The following is a 15,111-nucleotide window of genomic DNA, read 5'->3' as shown; positions in this document are numbered from 1 at the left end:
GAGAAGAATTACAATAAGTGAAACAATGTATATAAATGCTCTTCAAAGACCATATAATGACAAATTACAAGTGAAGGAAAGCAGAATAGGCTGCCTAAAAATGTGCCACTTGGCATGCAGATTGTTTTGAGCTGAAGGCAATCAAGGCCCAGCAAATTAAAAAAAAACTTTTACCTCTCATTTAACTACCTAAAATAATTCAGATACAGGGCACAGCCCAGAAAGAGAGCTATCACCAGAGACAACTTTTTATCTGTATGGCAGGGCAAACATCTAATTACCAAACATCTGCTCTTCTTATTGTCCTGTGAATTACCCTCCTCCCCTTGGAAACCCCAGGCCCCTATACCATACGGGTATCCCATACGTACGAAATTAAATTTGTTTTTCTCCTATTAATCTATCTTATGTTGATTTAATTATTAGACCAGCCAAAGAAGTTAGAAGGGAAGAAGGGAACATTTTTCCACTCCTACACAAGATTGAAAATAAAAAATCTCATTCTAGAGAACAGTCTCCAAAAAAGAAGTCATCTTTGCAATAAAGCTTTGCATATTTCCGTCAAGAATCTAAAAGCTATAGTAGATGGAGAGTCATATGGACACTTCAGAGTTAGAAGTATTTACTGTTGAACAAGCCACAAAACTCTTCTAAGCACCTTGATTTCCTCATCCATAAAATAGAGGTATCAAAATTAACCTGTGTCCTTGCAGGGTTGTTATAAGAATCAAGTAAGAGTTAAATGAAAAAGATTACTATTGGTATTTATCAGCATAAATAAATCATTTTAATAATCGTGCTTTGTAATTTATGCTTTTGCATATAATATACTACTCCTGCTTACTGACATTTTACAACCACCCTGGCAACTAAAACAGTACTCCATTTTATAAATGAAAAATCTAAGGTCCTAGCCAATCTGGGACTGAAATCCAGGATTTTTCTCATTATGCCTTGATGTCTTTTGTCTGGAGAGATAGATTATAATCATATTACTTTCCTGATTTGGTTATAATAAATTTTGTTTAAGAGTGACACTATAATACCATTGTTGTCTAGTCTGTTTAAAGAAAATGGATACTTTATAAAGAAAGAACCTAATGTTGGCCATTACACTGGAATTAAAATGGAGGAAGCCAGCAGCAGCACCTCGTCATAGTTCTGCACTGCAATTAACAGGCAGTTAATTATCCAACGCCCCTCCATCTTCCAACATCCACTGACTCATCTCAGAGAAGTAAAAAATAAAATTAATTAAACATCAAACCAATCACCTAAATAAGATATGCCATTAAAAAAAAAAAAAATCCCAAATCTGAGAAGAAAGGGACGAGAGTAATATGTACATAAACTTTCCTACTTCCTCTACCAGTTTCAGAGCTATTCATTTGCTAATTCTCAAGTGTAACACTAAGAATCAGAATTACCTTTTATTTTCTCCTTTTTAGATTATAAATTAGGCTACAATTTACAAATAAGATTTCTATGAATCAACCAATTATAACAAAATTCTGCAGAAACAAATCAATTTTATTCATTATGGAATTTAGTTCAGAGCAATTTTATCTGTCTACCATATTCGATAATATGATGTGCTATATAACTCAACAGGAAATTGTTTTGTGGACTCCACTATACAGTTAAGATGTTAAAAAATTTTTATTTGGTGAAACACAAAATGAAAATCACAAGTTAAAAATAATTATTACTATTAGCTTTCAAGGTTCTGCATGGATTTTGCTTTTGTTTTTTTTTTAATTGTCTCCCATGAAATCAGAATTTAAGATATACATCACAAAAAAAGAAAAATAATCTCAGTTTTTATAGATAGATAGATTAGCACACCAAAAGAAATATACCTTGGCTTTTTAGTTAGATTTTAATAAAAAGTGCATTAATATGATTTTGTCATTAGCAAGAGCCTCCATATGCCTCTCCTCCCACCACCCAGATACTCTGTACTTTAGGTCTTTGTTTGGCTTTGAATTTTTCTGTCTTTCTTATTGTTCCAACACAGGAAATAGTGTAACCATGGGCCCACTAAGACCAATTTGAAATGACTCCATCTTATCCACAGAGTAATTAAGAGTTGTTTTTCAGGAACTGAGAGCTGACCCCTTGTCCGGTTCAGGCCAGTTAAGACCACCAACCCATCCACTGGGCCTGCACAAATGCCTGATAGGTGAAAGTTTTGATGTCAGGGGATAAAAAACTCCACCCTCAGATCATGCTAATGCCACCATTTTGTGAACATACATCCTATGAAGAGCCATGAAGCTTGACTACGCTTGCGCAGATCATCAATTACCTCACTTCTCCACACCGCCAATCATCCATCTCCACATATCAGACTGCCCTGCCCTTTTATCCCATGAATTTTGCCCCAAGCCCTGGATAGTGAAGACAGATTTGAGAGTTTTTGCTTCCTGTCTCCTTGCTTGTTGACCTCGCAATAAAGCGTTTTCTTTTCTCAAAGGCTGATGCCGTAATAATTGGTTTTTACACACATCAGGTAGAGAACCCTAATTCTGTGCAGTAACAATAGTATCATTATAACTTGGTAAAAATCCATAAAGCTAACTAGGGAAGACTACTTTAGTGCTATATGAAGTACTCATTCTCCAATAAACATTGCATTTCAGAAGCACTGTAGGTCCCTGCTTGCCTAGGGACTGAGCAACTGGCAATCAACTAAGGTCAGCCACATGGCAATGAAGAACATTTCCATTAGCCCAGGAAGATATTTTACTAAATCCATTTAATCATGCTACCAGCAAGCAACAGATTATAACCAATGATGTTTCCGATCTGCTTGTAATTAGGTGGATCACGTATTGGATGACAGTGGTTACACTCTGTTAACTAACCTACAAAATAATGGTCTACCTGACTAGATACAGAACCATATCTATAACTCTTTGTTTAACTTAATCTCATCTGGATTAATATAATTTAGTATAATCTCATCTGTTTATATCAACATTACTATAAACATGAGGACTACAAGTACTGTTTGGCTGTTTGTTATAGTGTGCAAATACCACTTTCCATTAATATGTGATCTGAACATAGCGGATAAAGAGCAACCCAAGAAATTTTAAATTCTTAACCTAAAACAAACTACTAACAGACTATCAAATACCAATACATTAGATTTAACTTTTTTCAATTCAGTGATTTCTACTTTGGTAGAGTCAAACTGAATTTTCTTTTTGCTACTGACTACCTTTGATAACATGATCTAAAATGAGATGTATATAAGGTGTGATGTCAGCATCAGGGTGGAGTGAGTCATTCCCCCTTTATTTCTCTCCTCTAACTTACAACCAGTCTACATCCAGTGACCAACAAAGGACTCCCTGCACGGCACACCAGAACACCTGAGTAATCCATGCATCTATACAGCTGAAGGAGCGTGGACTGGACATCCGGGAGGCAGTAGAACTAGGGGAGCAGCCCCCTCCCTCTACCCCGGCAGCAGGGATCCAAAACACAGATCCATCACACCAGGACTCTCGTCAGTGACCACAGGCTGCAAGGGCAAACACGGCACTCATGGCTCAGCCCCTGCCCTCCCCTGAGCGATGGTGGATGGCACACATGTCCTGAGACTCCAAGACACAGTGGAGCTGGGACCACTCTCTTCCTCTCCCCCAGCAGTCATGCTGGTCTGTCCAGCAGTGCAGACTACATCCAAGGTGTAAATTTCCCTGACAGGGACAGGGTGCCCTGATCTGAGGTCTCAGAGCAGTTTACCAGTGCACGCATTAGTACCAATAACCAGAGACTGCAGCTCCTGCCCCTCCCAGAGGTGGCGGGTGGCGCACACATCCTGAAGCTTCAGGACACAGAGCGGTGCCTCTGACCCAGCCCCCTCCTCCTCTAGCAGTGGTGTGGGTCTCTCCAGCAGCGAGGACAGCAACCAAAATGTGGATTTCACCAGCAGGAGCAGGGTGCCCTGACCTGAGGTCTCAAAAAGCACACTGGTGGCACCAGTGATCAGAGACTGCAGGGGAGGCAACAACACTAGCAGCTTAAGCCCTACTGCTTCCCCAGCAGTGACAGGTGGCACCTGGGACCTGAGGCTTCAGGAACGACAGCAGAATCTGAGACCCAGCCTCTAGTGGCAGCACTCCTGACACCAGCTCTACCAGCAGCAGGGCTGCATACAAGAACATGGGCCCCTGACGGCAACAGCAACATCTGAGAACCCAGTGCCCCTGGCAGCGGTGCTGCCAGCACCCCCAGATAACCTAGGAGCAGCAGCACAGGTGGTGCACAGGGCAGTAGCACCTGAGCCCGTGGAGAGCCCATGGAGAGCAAGTGTGAGAACACAAGACCCAGGAGACCCTGGAAGCAGCAGAAGTGCTCATAGCCTGGTGACCCTGGTGGCAACACCTGAGACAAGAGCAACATGGAAAGCAGCAAAGCACCAGCAGTCTCAGAGGCACAAGCAGTACAAGGAGGGCACTGACACGCCTCTAGCAGAGGTAGTGGAGGGTGGAAACTGCAAGCTCTCAAAAACAACCAGAAGTAGCTGAGAACCAAAGTAACCAAAGACATACTCAAATAAGAAAGGTGGTTAGTACCACAAATGCACTGGCAGAGGATCGATTCATCTAACCCTATGAAGAAGTACAGTAACACAGCAGAACAGAAGGAGAATGACACTTCTCCAGAAACCAAACTTGAAGTCACAGAAGATTAGAATCTGACTGACATAAAATTCAAAATAGCAGAAACTATTCAAAATAATTCAAAATAAAGAAACTCAATGAGTTACAAGGAAACCTGGGAAGATACTTCAATGAGGTCAGGAATAAAATTAATCAACAGAAGGAATACTTCACCAAAGATTGAAACTCAAAAAAAAAAACCAAACAGAAATTCTGGATATGAAGAACACAATTAATGAGATAAAAAATAATGTGGAAAGCATAACAAATACAGTAGACCTTATAGAGGAGAGAATTAGTGACCTCAAAGATAGAAACCCAGAAATGAGCCAGGTGGAGTAGGAGAGAGAACTAAGATTTTTAAAAACAAAGAAATTCTTCGACAAATATCCAACTCAATTAGGAAAAGTAACATGAGGATTATAGGTATCCCAGAGGGAGAAAGGAGCAGAGAGCTCATTCAAAGAAATAATAGCTGAGAACTTCCCAAACCAGGGGAAAGAACTGGACATGCAAGTTCATGAAGCCAACAGAATTTCTAATTATATCAATGCAAAAAGACCTTCTCCAAGGCATATAATATGAGAACTGTCAAAACTCAGTAACAAAGAAAAAATGTTAAGGGCAGCAAGAGAGAAGAAAATAACTTACAAAGGAACCCCTATCAGGCTTTTAGCAGACTTCTCTGCAGAAATCTTACAGAGTAGGAGAGAGTGGAATGATATATTCAAAATACTGAAAGACAAAAACTGTCAGCCAAGAATACTCTTCCCAACAAAATTATCCTTCAGATATGATGGAGAAATAAAAGCTTTCCCAAACAAACAAAAGCTGAGGGAGTTCATTGCCACAAGACCTGCCTTCGAAGAAATGATGAAGGGAGCCCTCCTACCTGAAAAAAAGGGGCAAAAGTTTACAAAGCTTTGAGGAAGGAGATAAATAGACAAAATCAGAAAATTGCAGCTCTCTATCACAACAGGTTAGGAAACAATTACAAACCAAAGGATAAAGGGAAAGAAAGCATCAAAAACAACTATCCTTCAATTGAGTCACAAATTCACAACAAGAAAAAGAATAATTTGTGACAATAATAACTCAGAAGGGGAAGAGGAAAGGGTTGGAACTTACTTAGGCTAATGGAGATAAGAGGCTATCAGAAAATGGACTAACTCATCTATGAGATCTTTTATACAAACCGCATGGTAACCAATAAACAAAAAATCAGAGCAGAGCCACAAATCATAAAGAGAAAACCATCACAGAAAACCACCAAACTGAAATGGCACTCAGAAATACAAAAGAAATAATGGAAATATAGAACAACTAGAAAACAAGAGATAAAACGGCAGTATTAAGCCCTCATATATCAATAATCATTCAAAATGTAAATGGATTGAATTCTTCATCAACTGATGAATGGATAAAGAAAATGTGGTACACACACACACACACACACACACACACACACACAAAATGGAATACTACCCAGCCATAAAAAAGGACAAAATCATGCCATTTGCGACAGCATGGATGGACCGTGAGGGCATTATGCTAAGTGAAATAAGTCAGATAGAGAAAGACAAATACAGAATGATTTCATTCATATGTCGAAGATAAACAAACACACAGATAAGGAAAAGAGATTAGTGGTTATCAGAGGAAAAGGGGGTGGAGGGAGGATGAGAGGGGTATAAGGGTACATGTGTATGGTGACAGATAAAAAGTAGACTATTGGTGGTGAACATAATGCAGTCTATACAGAAACTGCAATATAATAATGTACACCTGAAATTTACACAATGCTAAATGCCAATACCACCTCAATAAAATAAAACTAAAACACAACAAAAAAAATCCCAGGGTTTTCAAAGACATTAAAAATACATATACATTTGGTTTTCTTCCCCAGAGAGCTCCTAAAACCCCTGAAATTTTCTAAGTGATAAGAGTGATAAAGGCAAAAAGAACAAGGAGTCTTCTGTTATTCATAACAAGTCCCTTTCAACTACACCTGAGTTTGTTAATGAGGTGACTTTTGGAAAACCCCTCTGGATGGGGGATAGTTACCAGGGGAACCCCATGTGATTAGAGGGTCGGAACTTTCAGCTACCTGCATCTCTCTGCCCCCCACCTCTGGGGACAACAGAGGGGCTGGAGACTGAGTTAATCACTAATAAACAATGATTTAACCAATCATGCCTATGTAACGAAGTCTCCACAAAAAATCACTGCTGAAGGGTTTTGGAAAGCTTCCAGAGTGGTGAACAAGAATGCATCCACGTACAGGGAAGGTAGCACAACCCAAACTTTACAGGCAAAGAAGTTCCTGTGCTCAGGACTCTTTGGGATCTTGTCCTATGTATCTCTTCATCTGGCTGTTCATTTATATCCTTTAAAATATGCTTAGTAATAAATTGGTAATAGTAAGTAGAGCGCTTCTCTGAGTTCTATGAGCCATTCTAGCAAATTATCAAACCCAAGAAGGGGATTGTGGGAACCTCCAATTTATATCCACTTGTTCAGAAGCACAGGTGACAATCTAGACTTGCAATTGGTGTCTGATGTGGCAGCAGTCTTGTGCGACTGAGTCCTGAACCTATGGGATCTGATGCTGTCTCCAGGTAGATAGTATCAGAATTTAGATAAATTATGGAACATCCAGCTGGTGTTGAAGAATTGCCTGGTGTCGGAAAAATATTCCTCACACATTTGGTGGCCAGAAGTGTCCTGTTAGTAGTGTGGCAGAGAAAAACAGGAATTTTTCCTTCTGTTACATAATAGGTAGAGGGGAAAAAGTTTAACAATATTCGAGGTTTAGGGACACAGGTCTCCATCACAAAAATCATCAAGTTGTATTAAAAGAGAAGAAAATGTGTACAAAAATTGTGAAAATCTAAAAACAACTTAAACTTAGTTTTGGAATGATACTATACTCACAAAAATTATTACTCTATCACTAGCATAATTATTCAATTTATATCAGTTTGCTTCATGGAGCAATAATAAGATAATACATAATATTAAATTCATTTGATCATTCTATAAATGTACTGAGTTTCACTGTGAAAACTGCAAAAAGAATGAGACCCTCCATTCCAAATACAGAGAAAATCTTAATAAAAATTTTATTTCAGTATGTTTTCAAGCCCTATTCTCCAGAGCCCAGTGAATTTTCCTCAAAGGTATGCCTTCTTTGGCCATGAGAGAAGTTGGAGTTCCATTCATTCATTCTCTTTCCTCAAACTCTACTCCTTCCCCTTCAAACAGAGAAGTGCCATTTTTGACTATTTTTTTGACAAAATGGAGATTTCCAGGGGCTTTCTTGGAAAAAAAAGTTCCACTACTAAAATCAAACAAACAATCCAAGCCAAAAAATTTGAAAATTTATATGGTTAATGGCTGTTGGTAAGCTAAAGCTTCAAGAAGATTTTGATTTGACTTTGATATTTGTATACCGCTTAAAACAACTTAGAGGAGAGTGACATCAGCAACATGGTGGAGTGAGCTATTCCTTTTATCTCTCCTCCTTTGAACCACAACTAAATGCGCATTCACTGACCAATGGAGGATACCATAACAGCGCAATAGGACACCTGAGAAACCCATGCAACCATACATCTGAAGGAGGATTGACTGGCTCCCTGGGAAGTGGTGGAGATAGATGAGCACTCCCCTACCCTTCCCTGGCAGCCCTGTGCGCATGCCCAAACACTTTCCAGGCCAATTCAAGTGCCCATAGCAATGCTGTGGCCAAGAAAGTGGGAATGCGCCTCAGCGTGACTGTGGGAAGGGGTGGTGGCAGCCCTGAGCCCGTGCATAAACACTTTCCCGACAGTGGGAGAGCCCATACTGCTGCTGCAGTCCCAACAAGTGGCCCAGGGCTCGACCCCAGAAAGAAGCCCGGCCCAATGAGCACAGTGGCTGGCATGGCCGGCACAACCATAAGAAGAGGTGGTGGCAGATTACATGCGCATGCGAACACTTTCCTGGGTGGTGCAAGTGCCCATAGTACCACTGAGGCCCAACAAGCGGGAATGTGTCTCGGAGTGGTGGCAACCCTGAGCCTGAGTGAATGCTTTCCCACCTGATGGTAGCACCCACCATATACACACAACTTCCAGCAGACAGGATGGGATCAGAAATACAGCTCCTGCTTCCCCCAAGTGGTAGCAAGTAGAATCTGCAACCTGATACTACCACAAATGTGCCGGCAAAAGATTAGTTCATCAAACACCATGATAAAGTACAGCAACAATTCAGAGAAAAAGGAAAACGACAAAATCTCCAGAACCTAACCCTGAAGTCACAGAAGTTACAATCTAAATGACAGAGAATTCAAAATAGCTGTCACAAAGAAATACAACAATTTACAAGAAAACTCAGAAAGACAGTTAAATGAGCTTAGGATTAAAATAATGAAAAGAAGGAATATATCACTAAAAAGATTGAAAATATAAAAAAAAACAAGGAGAAATTCTGGATATGAAGAATACAATTAATGAGATAAAAAATAGTCTAGAATCCTTAAAAAATGGAGCTGATGTTATCGAGGAAAGAATTAACAGTTTAGAGGACAGAAACCTAGAAATGATCCAGGTGGAGGAGGAGAGAGAACTAAGATTTTAAAAAAATGAAGGAATGCTTCAAGAAATATCTGACTCCATTAGGAAAAGAAACATAAGGATTATAGGTATTCCAGAGGGATAAGAGAGGGAAAAAGGAGCAGAGGGCTTGTTCTAAGAAATAATAGCTGAGAACTTCCCAAACCTTGGGAAAGAACTGGACTTACAAATAAATGAAGCCAATAGAACTGCTAATTACATCGAAGCTAAAGAACCTTCTCCAAGGCATATAACAGTAAAACTGGCAAAAGTCAAAAACAAAGAGAAAATATTAAAGGCAGCAAGGCAGAAGAAAATAACCTACAAAGGAAACCTTATCAAGGTTGCAGTGGATTTCTCGGCAAAAACCTTACAGGCTAGGAGAGAACTGAATGATATATTCAAAATACTTAAAGACAAAAACTTTCAGCCAAAAATACTCTATCCATGGAAATTATCCTTCAGATATGACGGAGAAATAACATCTTTTGCAGATAAACAAAAGCTGAGGGACTTCATCACCACTAGACCTCCCCTACAAGAAAAGATTAAGGATGCCCACATACCTAAAACAAAAAGACAAAGGTCTACAAAGCTTTGAGCAAGGAGATAAATAGACAGACAAAATCAGAAAACCACAGCTCTCTTTCAGAACAGGGTAGCAAATATTTAGTTATAACTTATAAAGGGAAGGAAAGCATGAAAACTAACAATAAACACTTCAACTTAGTCACAAACTCACAACGCAAAACACAATAATTTGTGACAACAGTAACTCAGAAGGAGAAGAGAAATAGAATGGAACCTGCTTAGGTTAATGGAGACAAAAGGCTATCAGAAAATGGACTATCTCATCTATGACATCTTTTATACAAACCTCACAGTAACCACTAAACAAAAAATCAAAGCAGAACCACAATTCATAAAAAAAGAAAACAGAAAATCTCCACAGAAAAACACAAAAATGAAATGGCAGTCAGAAATACAAAGGAAGAGAAACAATGGAAATATAAAACAAGAGGAAACTAAATAAACGGCAGTAATAAGCCCTCATATATCAATAATCACTCTAAATTAAATGGATTGAATTCTCCAATCAAAAGACACAAAGTGGCTGGACAGATTAGAAAACAAGACTCAACTATACACTGCCTCCAGGAAACACATCTCAGCTCTAAAGACAAACATAGGCTCAGAGTGAAGGGATGGAAGATGATTCTCTAAGCAAATGGCAAACAACAGAAAGCAGGTGTTGCCATGCTAATATCAAACAAAGCAGACTTCAAGATAAAAACACGATAACAGACAAAGAGGGGCAGTATATAATGATAAAAGGGACTTTCCACCAAGAGGAGGTAACACATATAAATATATATGCACCTAACACAGGAGCACCACAGTTTATAAAGCAACTGTGAACGGACCTAAAGGAAGAAATTAACAGCATTACAATAATAGTAGGGAAGCTCAACACCCCACTTACATCAATGGATAGATCATCCAGACAGAAAGTCAACAAGGAAATAGTAGATATAAATGAAACACTTGATCAGATGGACTTACCAGATACAGAGAGAGCATTCCATCTGAAAACAGCAGAATACACATTCTTCTCAAGTGCACATAGAATGTTCTCAAAGATAGACCATATGCTGGGAAACAAGGCAAGCCTCAATAAATTTAAGAAGATTGAAATCATATCAAGCATCTTTTCCAACCACAAGCTATGAAACTAGAAATCAACTACAAAAAAAAAGCTGAGAAAGTCACAAATATGTGGAGACTAAACAACATTCTACTGAACAACCATTAGACTCATGAAGAAATTAAAGGAGAAATCAAAAAACACCTGGAGGGGCCGGCCAGGTGGCACAAGCGGTTAAATGCATGCGCTCCGCTGCGGCAGCTGGGGGTTCGCCGGTTCGGACCCCGGGCACGCATCAACGCACTGCTTACCGAGCCATGTTGTAGTGGCATCCCATAGAAAGTGGAGGAAGATGGGCATGGATGTTAGCCCAGAGCCAGTCTTCCTCAGCAAAAAGAGGAGGATTGGCAAGTGTTAGCTCAGGGCCAATCTTCCTCACACACACCAAAAAAAAACACCTGGAGACAAATGAAAATGGAAATACATCATACCAACTCTTGTGGGATGCAGCAAAAGGGTTTATAAGAGGGAAATTCATAACAATACAGGCCTCCTTCAACAAACAAGAAAAATGTCAAATAAGTAATCTTAAACTACACCTAAGAGAATTAGAAAAAGAAGCCAAACAAAGCCCAAAGTCAGCAGAAGGAGGGAAATAATAAAAATTAGAGCAGAAATAAAGGAAATTGTAACAAACAAACAAAAAAAAAACCGGAGAAAGGATCAATGAAACTAACAGCTGGTTCTTTGAGAAGATAAACAAAATTGACAAACTCTTGCCAGACTCACTAAGAAAAAAAGAGAGAAGCTCAAATGAATAAAATTAGAAATGAAAGGGGGGAATTACAATGGATACCACAGAAATACAAAGGATTATAAGAGGATACTATGAAAAACTGTATGCCCACAAACTGGATAACCTAGAAGAAATGGATAAATTCTTAGACACATACAACTTCCCAAAACTGAATCAAGCAGAAATAGAGAATGTGAATAGCCCAATCAGAAGTAAAGAGATCAAAACAGTAATCAAAAACCTCACAAAAAACAAAAGTCCAGGACTAGATGGCTTCTCTGGAGAATTCTGTGAAACATTCAAAGAATATTCAATACTTGTCCTTCTCAAACTATTCCAAAAAATTGAAGAAGACAGAAAGCTTCCTAACTCATTCTATGAGGCCAACATTACCCTGATACCAAAACCAGGCAAGGACAGCAAAAAGAAGGAAAATTACAGGCCACTATCACTGATGAATGTAGATGCAAAAATTCTCAACAAGATATTGGCAAACCAAATACAGCAATACATCAGAAGGATCACACACCATGATCAAGTGGGATTTAGACCAGGGACACAGGGATGGTTCAACATATGCAAATCAATCAATGTGATACACTATATTAACAAAATGAGGAATAAAGATCACATGATCATCTAAATAGATGCAGAGAAAGCATTTAACAAGATCCAACATCCATTTATGATAAAAACTCTCAATAAAATGGGTACAGAAGGAAAGTACCTCAACATAACAAAGGCCATATATGACAAACCAACAGCCAACATACCACTTAATAGTGAAAAACTAAAAGCTATCTCTCTGAGAATAAGAACAGGACAATGATGTCTACTCTCACTATTTCCATTCAACATAGCACTGGAGGTTTTGGCCAGAGCAATTAGGGAAGAAAAAGAAATAAAAGGAATCCAAATTGGAAAGGAAGAAATGAAACGCCTGCTGTTTACAGATGACATGACTCTCTATATAGAAAACTCTAAAGAATCCATCAGAAAACTTTTAGAAATAATCAACAACTACAGCGAAGTTGCAGGGTACAAAATCAACTTACAAAAATCAGTTGCATCTCCATACATTAATAACGAACTAGCAGAAAGAGAACTCAAGAATACAATCCCATTTACAACTGCAACAAAAGGAAAAAATATCTGGGAATAAATTTGACCAAGGAAGTAAAAGACCTATACACTGAAAACTATAAGACATTATTGAAAGAAATCAAAGAAGATATAAAGAAATGGACAGATGTTCCACGCACATGGATTGGAAGAATAAACACAGTTTAAATGTCCATATTACCTAAAGCAATCTACAGATTCCATGCAATCCCAATCAGAATCCCTATGACATTCTTCACAAAAATAGAACAAAGCACCCTAAAATTTATATGGAACAACAGAAGACCCTGAAAAGCCAAAGAAATTCTGGAAAAAAAGGACAAAGCTGGAGGCATCACAATCCCAGACTTCAAAATATACTACAAAGCTATAGTAATCAAAACGGTATGGTACTGGTACAAAAACAGACACACAGATTAACGGAACAGAATTGAAAGCCCAGAAATAAAACCACACATCTATGGTCAGTTAATTTTCAACAAAAGAGCCAAGAACATACAATGGAGAAAGGAAAGTCTCTTCAATAAATGGTGTGGGGAAAACTGGAGAGCCACATGCAAAAGAATGAATGTAGACCATTATCTTGCACCATTCAAAAAAATTAACTCAAAATGGATTAAAGATGAATGTGAAACCTGAAGCCATAAAACTCCTAGAGGAACATATAGACAGTACACTCTTTGACATCAGGCTTAGCAGCATGTTTTTCAATACTATGTCCACTCAGGCAAGGGAAACAAAAGAAAAAAATTAACAAATGGGACTACATCAGACTAAAAATCTTCTGCAAGGCAAAGGAAACCATGGACAAAACGAAAAGACAACCCACCAAGTGGGAGAAAATATTTGCAAATCATATATCCGGACAAGGCGTTAATTTCCAAAATATATAAAGAACTCATACAACTCAACGACAAAAAAACAAACCACCTGATCAAAAAATGGGCAGAGAATATGAAGAGACATTTCTCCAAAGAAGATATATAGATGGCCAACAAACACATGAAAAGATGTTCAACATCACTAATTATTAGGGAAATGTAAATCAAAACTACAATGAGATATCACTTTACACCTGTCAGAATGGTTCTAATTAACAAGACAAAAAGTAACAAATGTTGGAGAGGATGTGGAAAAAGAGAACTCTCATACGCTCCTGGTGGGGATGCAAAGTGGTGCAGCTACTATGGAAAACAGTATGGAGATTTCTCAAAAATTTAAAAATACTAATACCATACAACCCAGCTATCCCACTACTGGGTATTTATCCAAAGAAGTTGAAATCGACAATTCAAAGAGATTTATGCACCCCATGTTCACTGTAGCATTATTCACAATAGCCTAGATGTGAAAGCAACCCAAGTGCTCTGCTACAGATGAATGGATAAAGATGATGTGGCATATATACAATGGAGTACTACTCAGCCATAAAAAAAAGACAAAATCGTCCCATTTCCAACAACATGGATGGACCTTGAGGGTATGATGTTAAGCGAAATAAGCCAGACAGAGAAAGACAAACACTGCGTGATTTCAAAACTCACATGTGGAAGATAAATAAACACATGGATAAGAGAACAGATTAGTGGTTACCACAGGGGACAAGGGATGGGGGTGGGCGAAAGGGGTAAAGGGACACATACGTATGGTGACAGATAAAAACTAGATTACTGGTGATGAGTATGATGCAGTCTATACAGAAACTGATAAGTAATAATGTACATCCTAAATTATACAATATTATAACCTTTATGATTTCAATAAGATAATTAAGAAAAGAAAAAAAAAACAAACTTTTCATTTCAGATTCCCAGGAAATGTAAACATCTTACCCAGCATGACTAGATGATGAAGGTGGTGGTAAGTCTGGTGTAAGGACATAAAGACTGTTGTTTTTTGGCAAGTGTAGTGATTTTAAGACCGTCTGAAAAAGAAAATATAAAAACAAAAAAATGACTGAGTGTGCATTATTAATTTTTTCCTATAATTCTTGAAAAATTATCAATATTTTACTCTGACTTTTCATCTTTTGATAATTTCAAAAACAGGGTAGCAGAAGAAACAGTGAATTCAAATAACCTTGTTTCTCCCATACATATCATAAATTAGCATAAATATGAATGTCAAAATACAAATTCTTTAGCTCATGACAAGAGACAAATAGATAAGAAAACAGTTGAGATTCATTAATTTCTTCATGGAAGAAGTATATCCTTGCAATTAATATGCACTTCATTCCAGGATCATTATAGCAAAGATTAGCAATGTAGG

The 15,111-nt window shown here is 38.2% G+C and overlaps 1 protein-coding gene across 5 annotated transcripts in view; it reads right to left on the bottom strand.

Annotated features, from left to right (window-relative positions):
* FAF1 (Fas associated factor 1) overlaps nt 1–15,111 on the bottom strand; it is a 487,297-nt gene that overhangs the window by 244,466 nt on the left and 227,720 nt on the right. For all 5 annotated transcript variants that reach the window (XM_087445969.1, XM_087445971.1, XM_004438535.3 and 2 more), the window contains exon 6: nt 14,673–14,764. In XM_087445969.1, the coding sequence (XP_087302095.1) occupies nt 14,673–14,764 (92 nt within the window). The remainder of the gene's footprint in view (nt 1–14,672; nt 14,765–15,111) is intronic.

The sequence above is a fragment of the Ceratotherium simum genome, chromosome 22 (assembly GCF_057802395.1).
Source record: "Ceratotherium simum simum isolate JZ-2026a chromosome 22, ASM5780239v1, whole genome shotgun sequence".
Lineage (NCBI taxonomy): Eukaryota > Metazoa > Chordata > Mammalia > Perissodactyla > Rhinocerotidae > Ceratotherium > Ceratotherium simum.
This window is presented reverse-complemented; position numbering and strand designations above follow the sequence as displayed.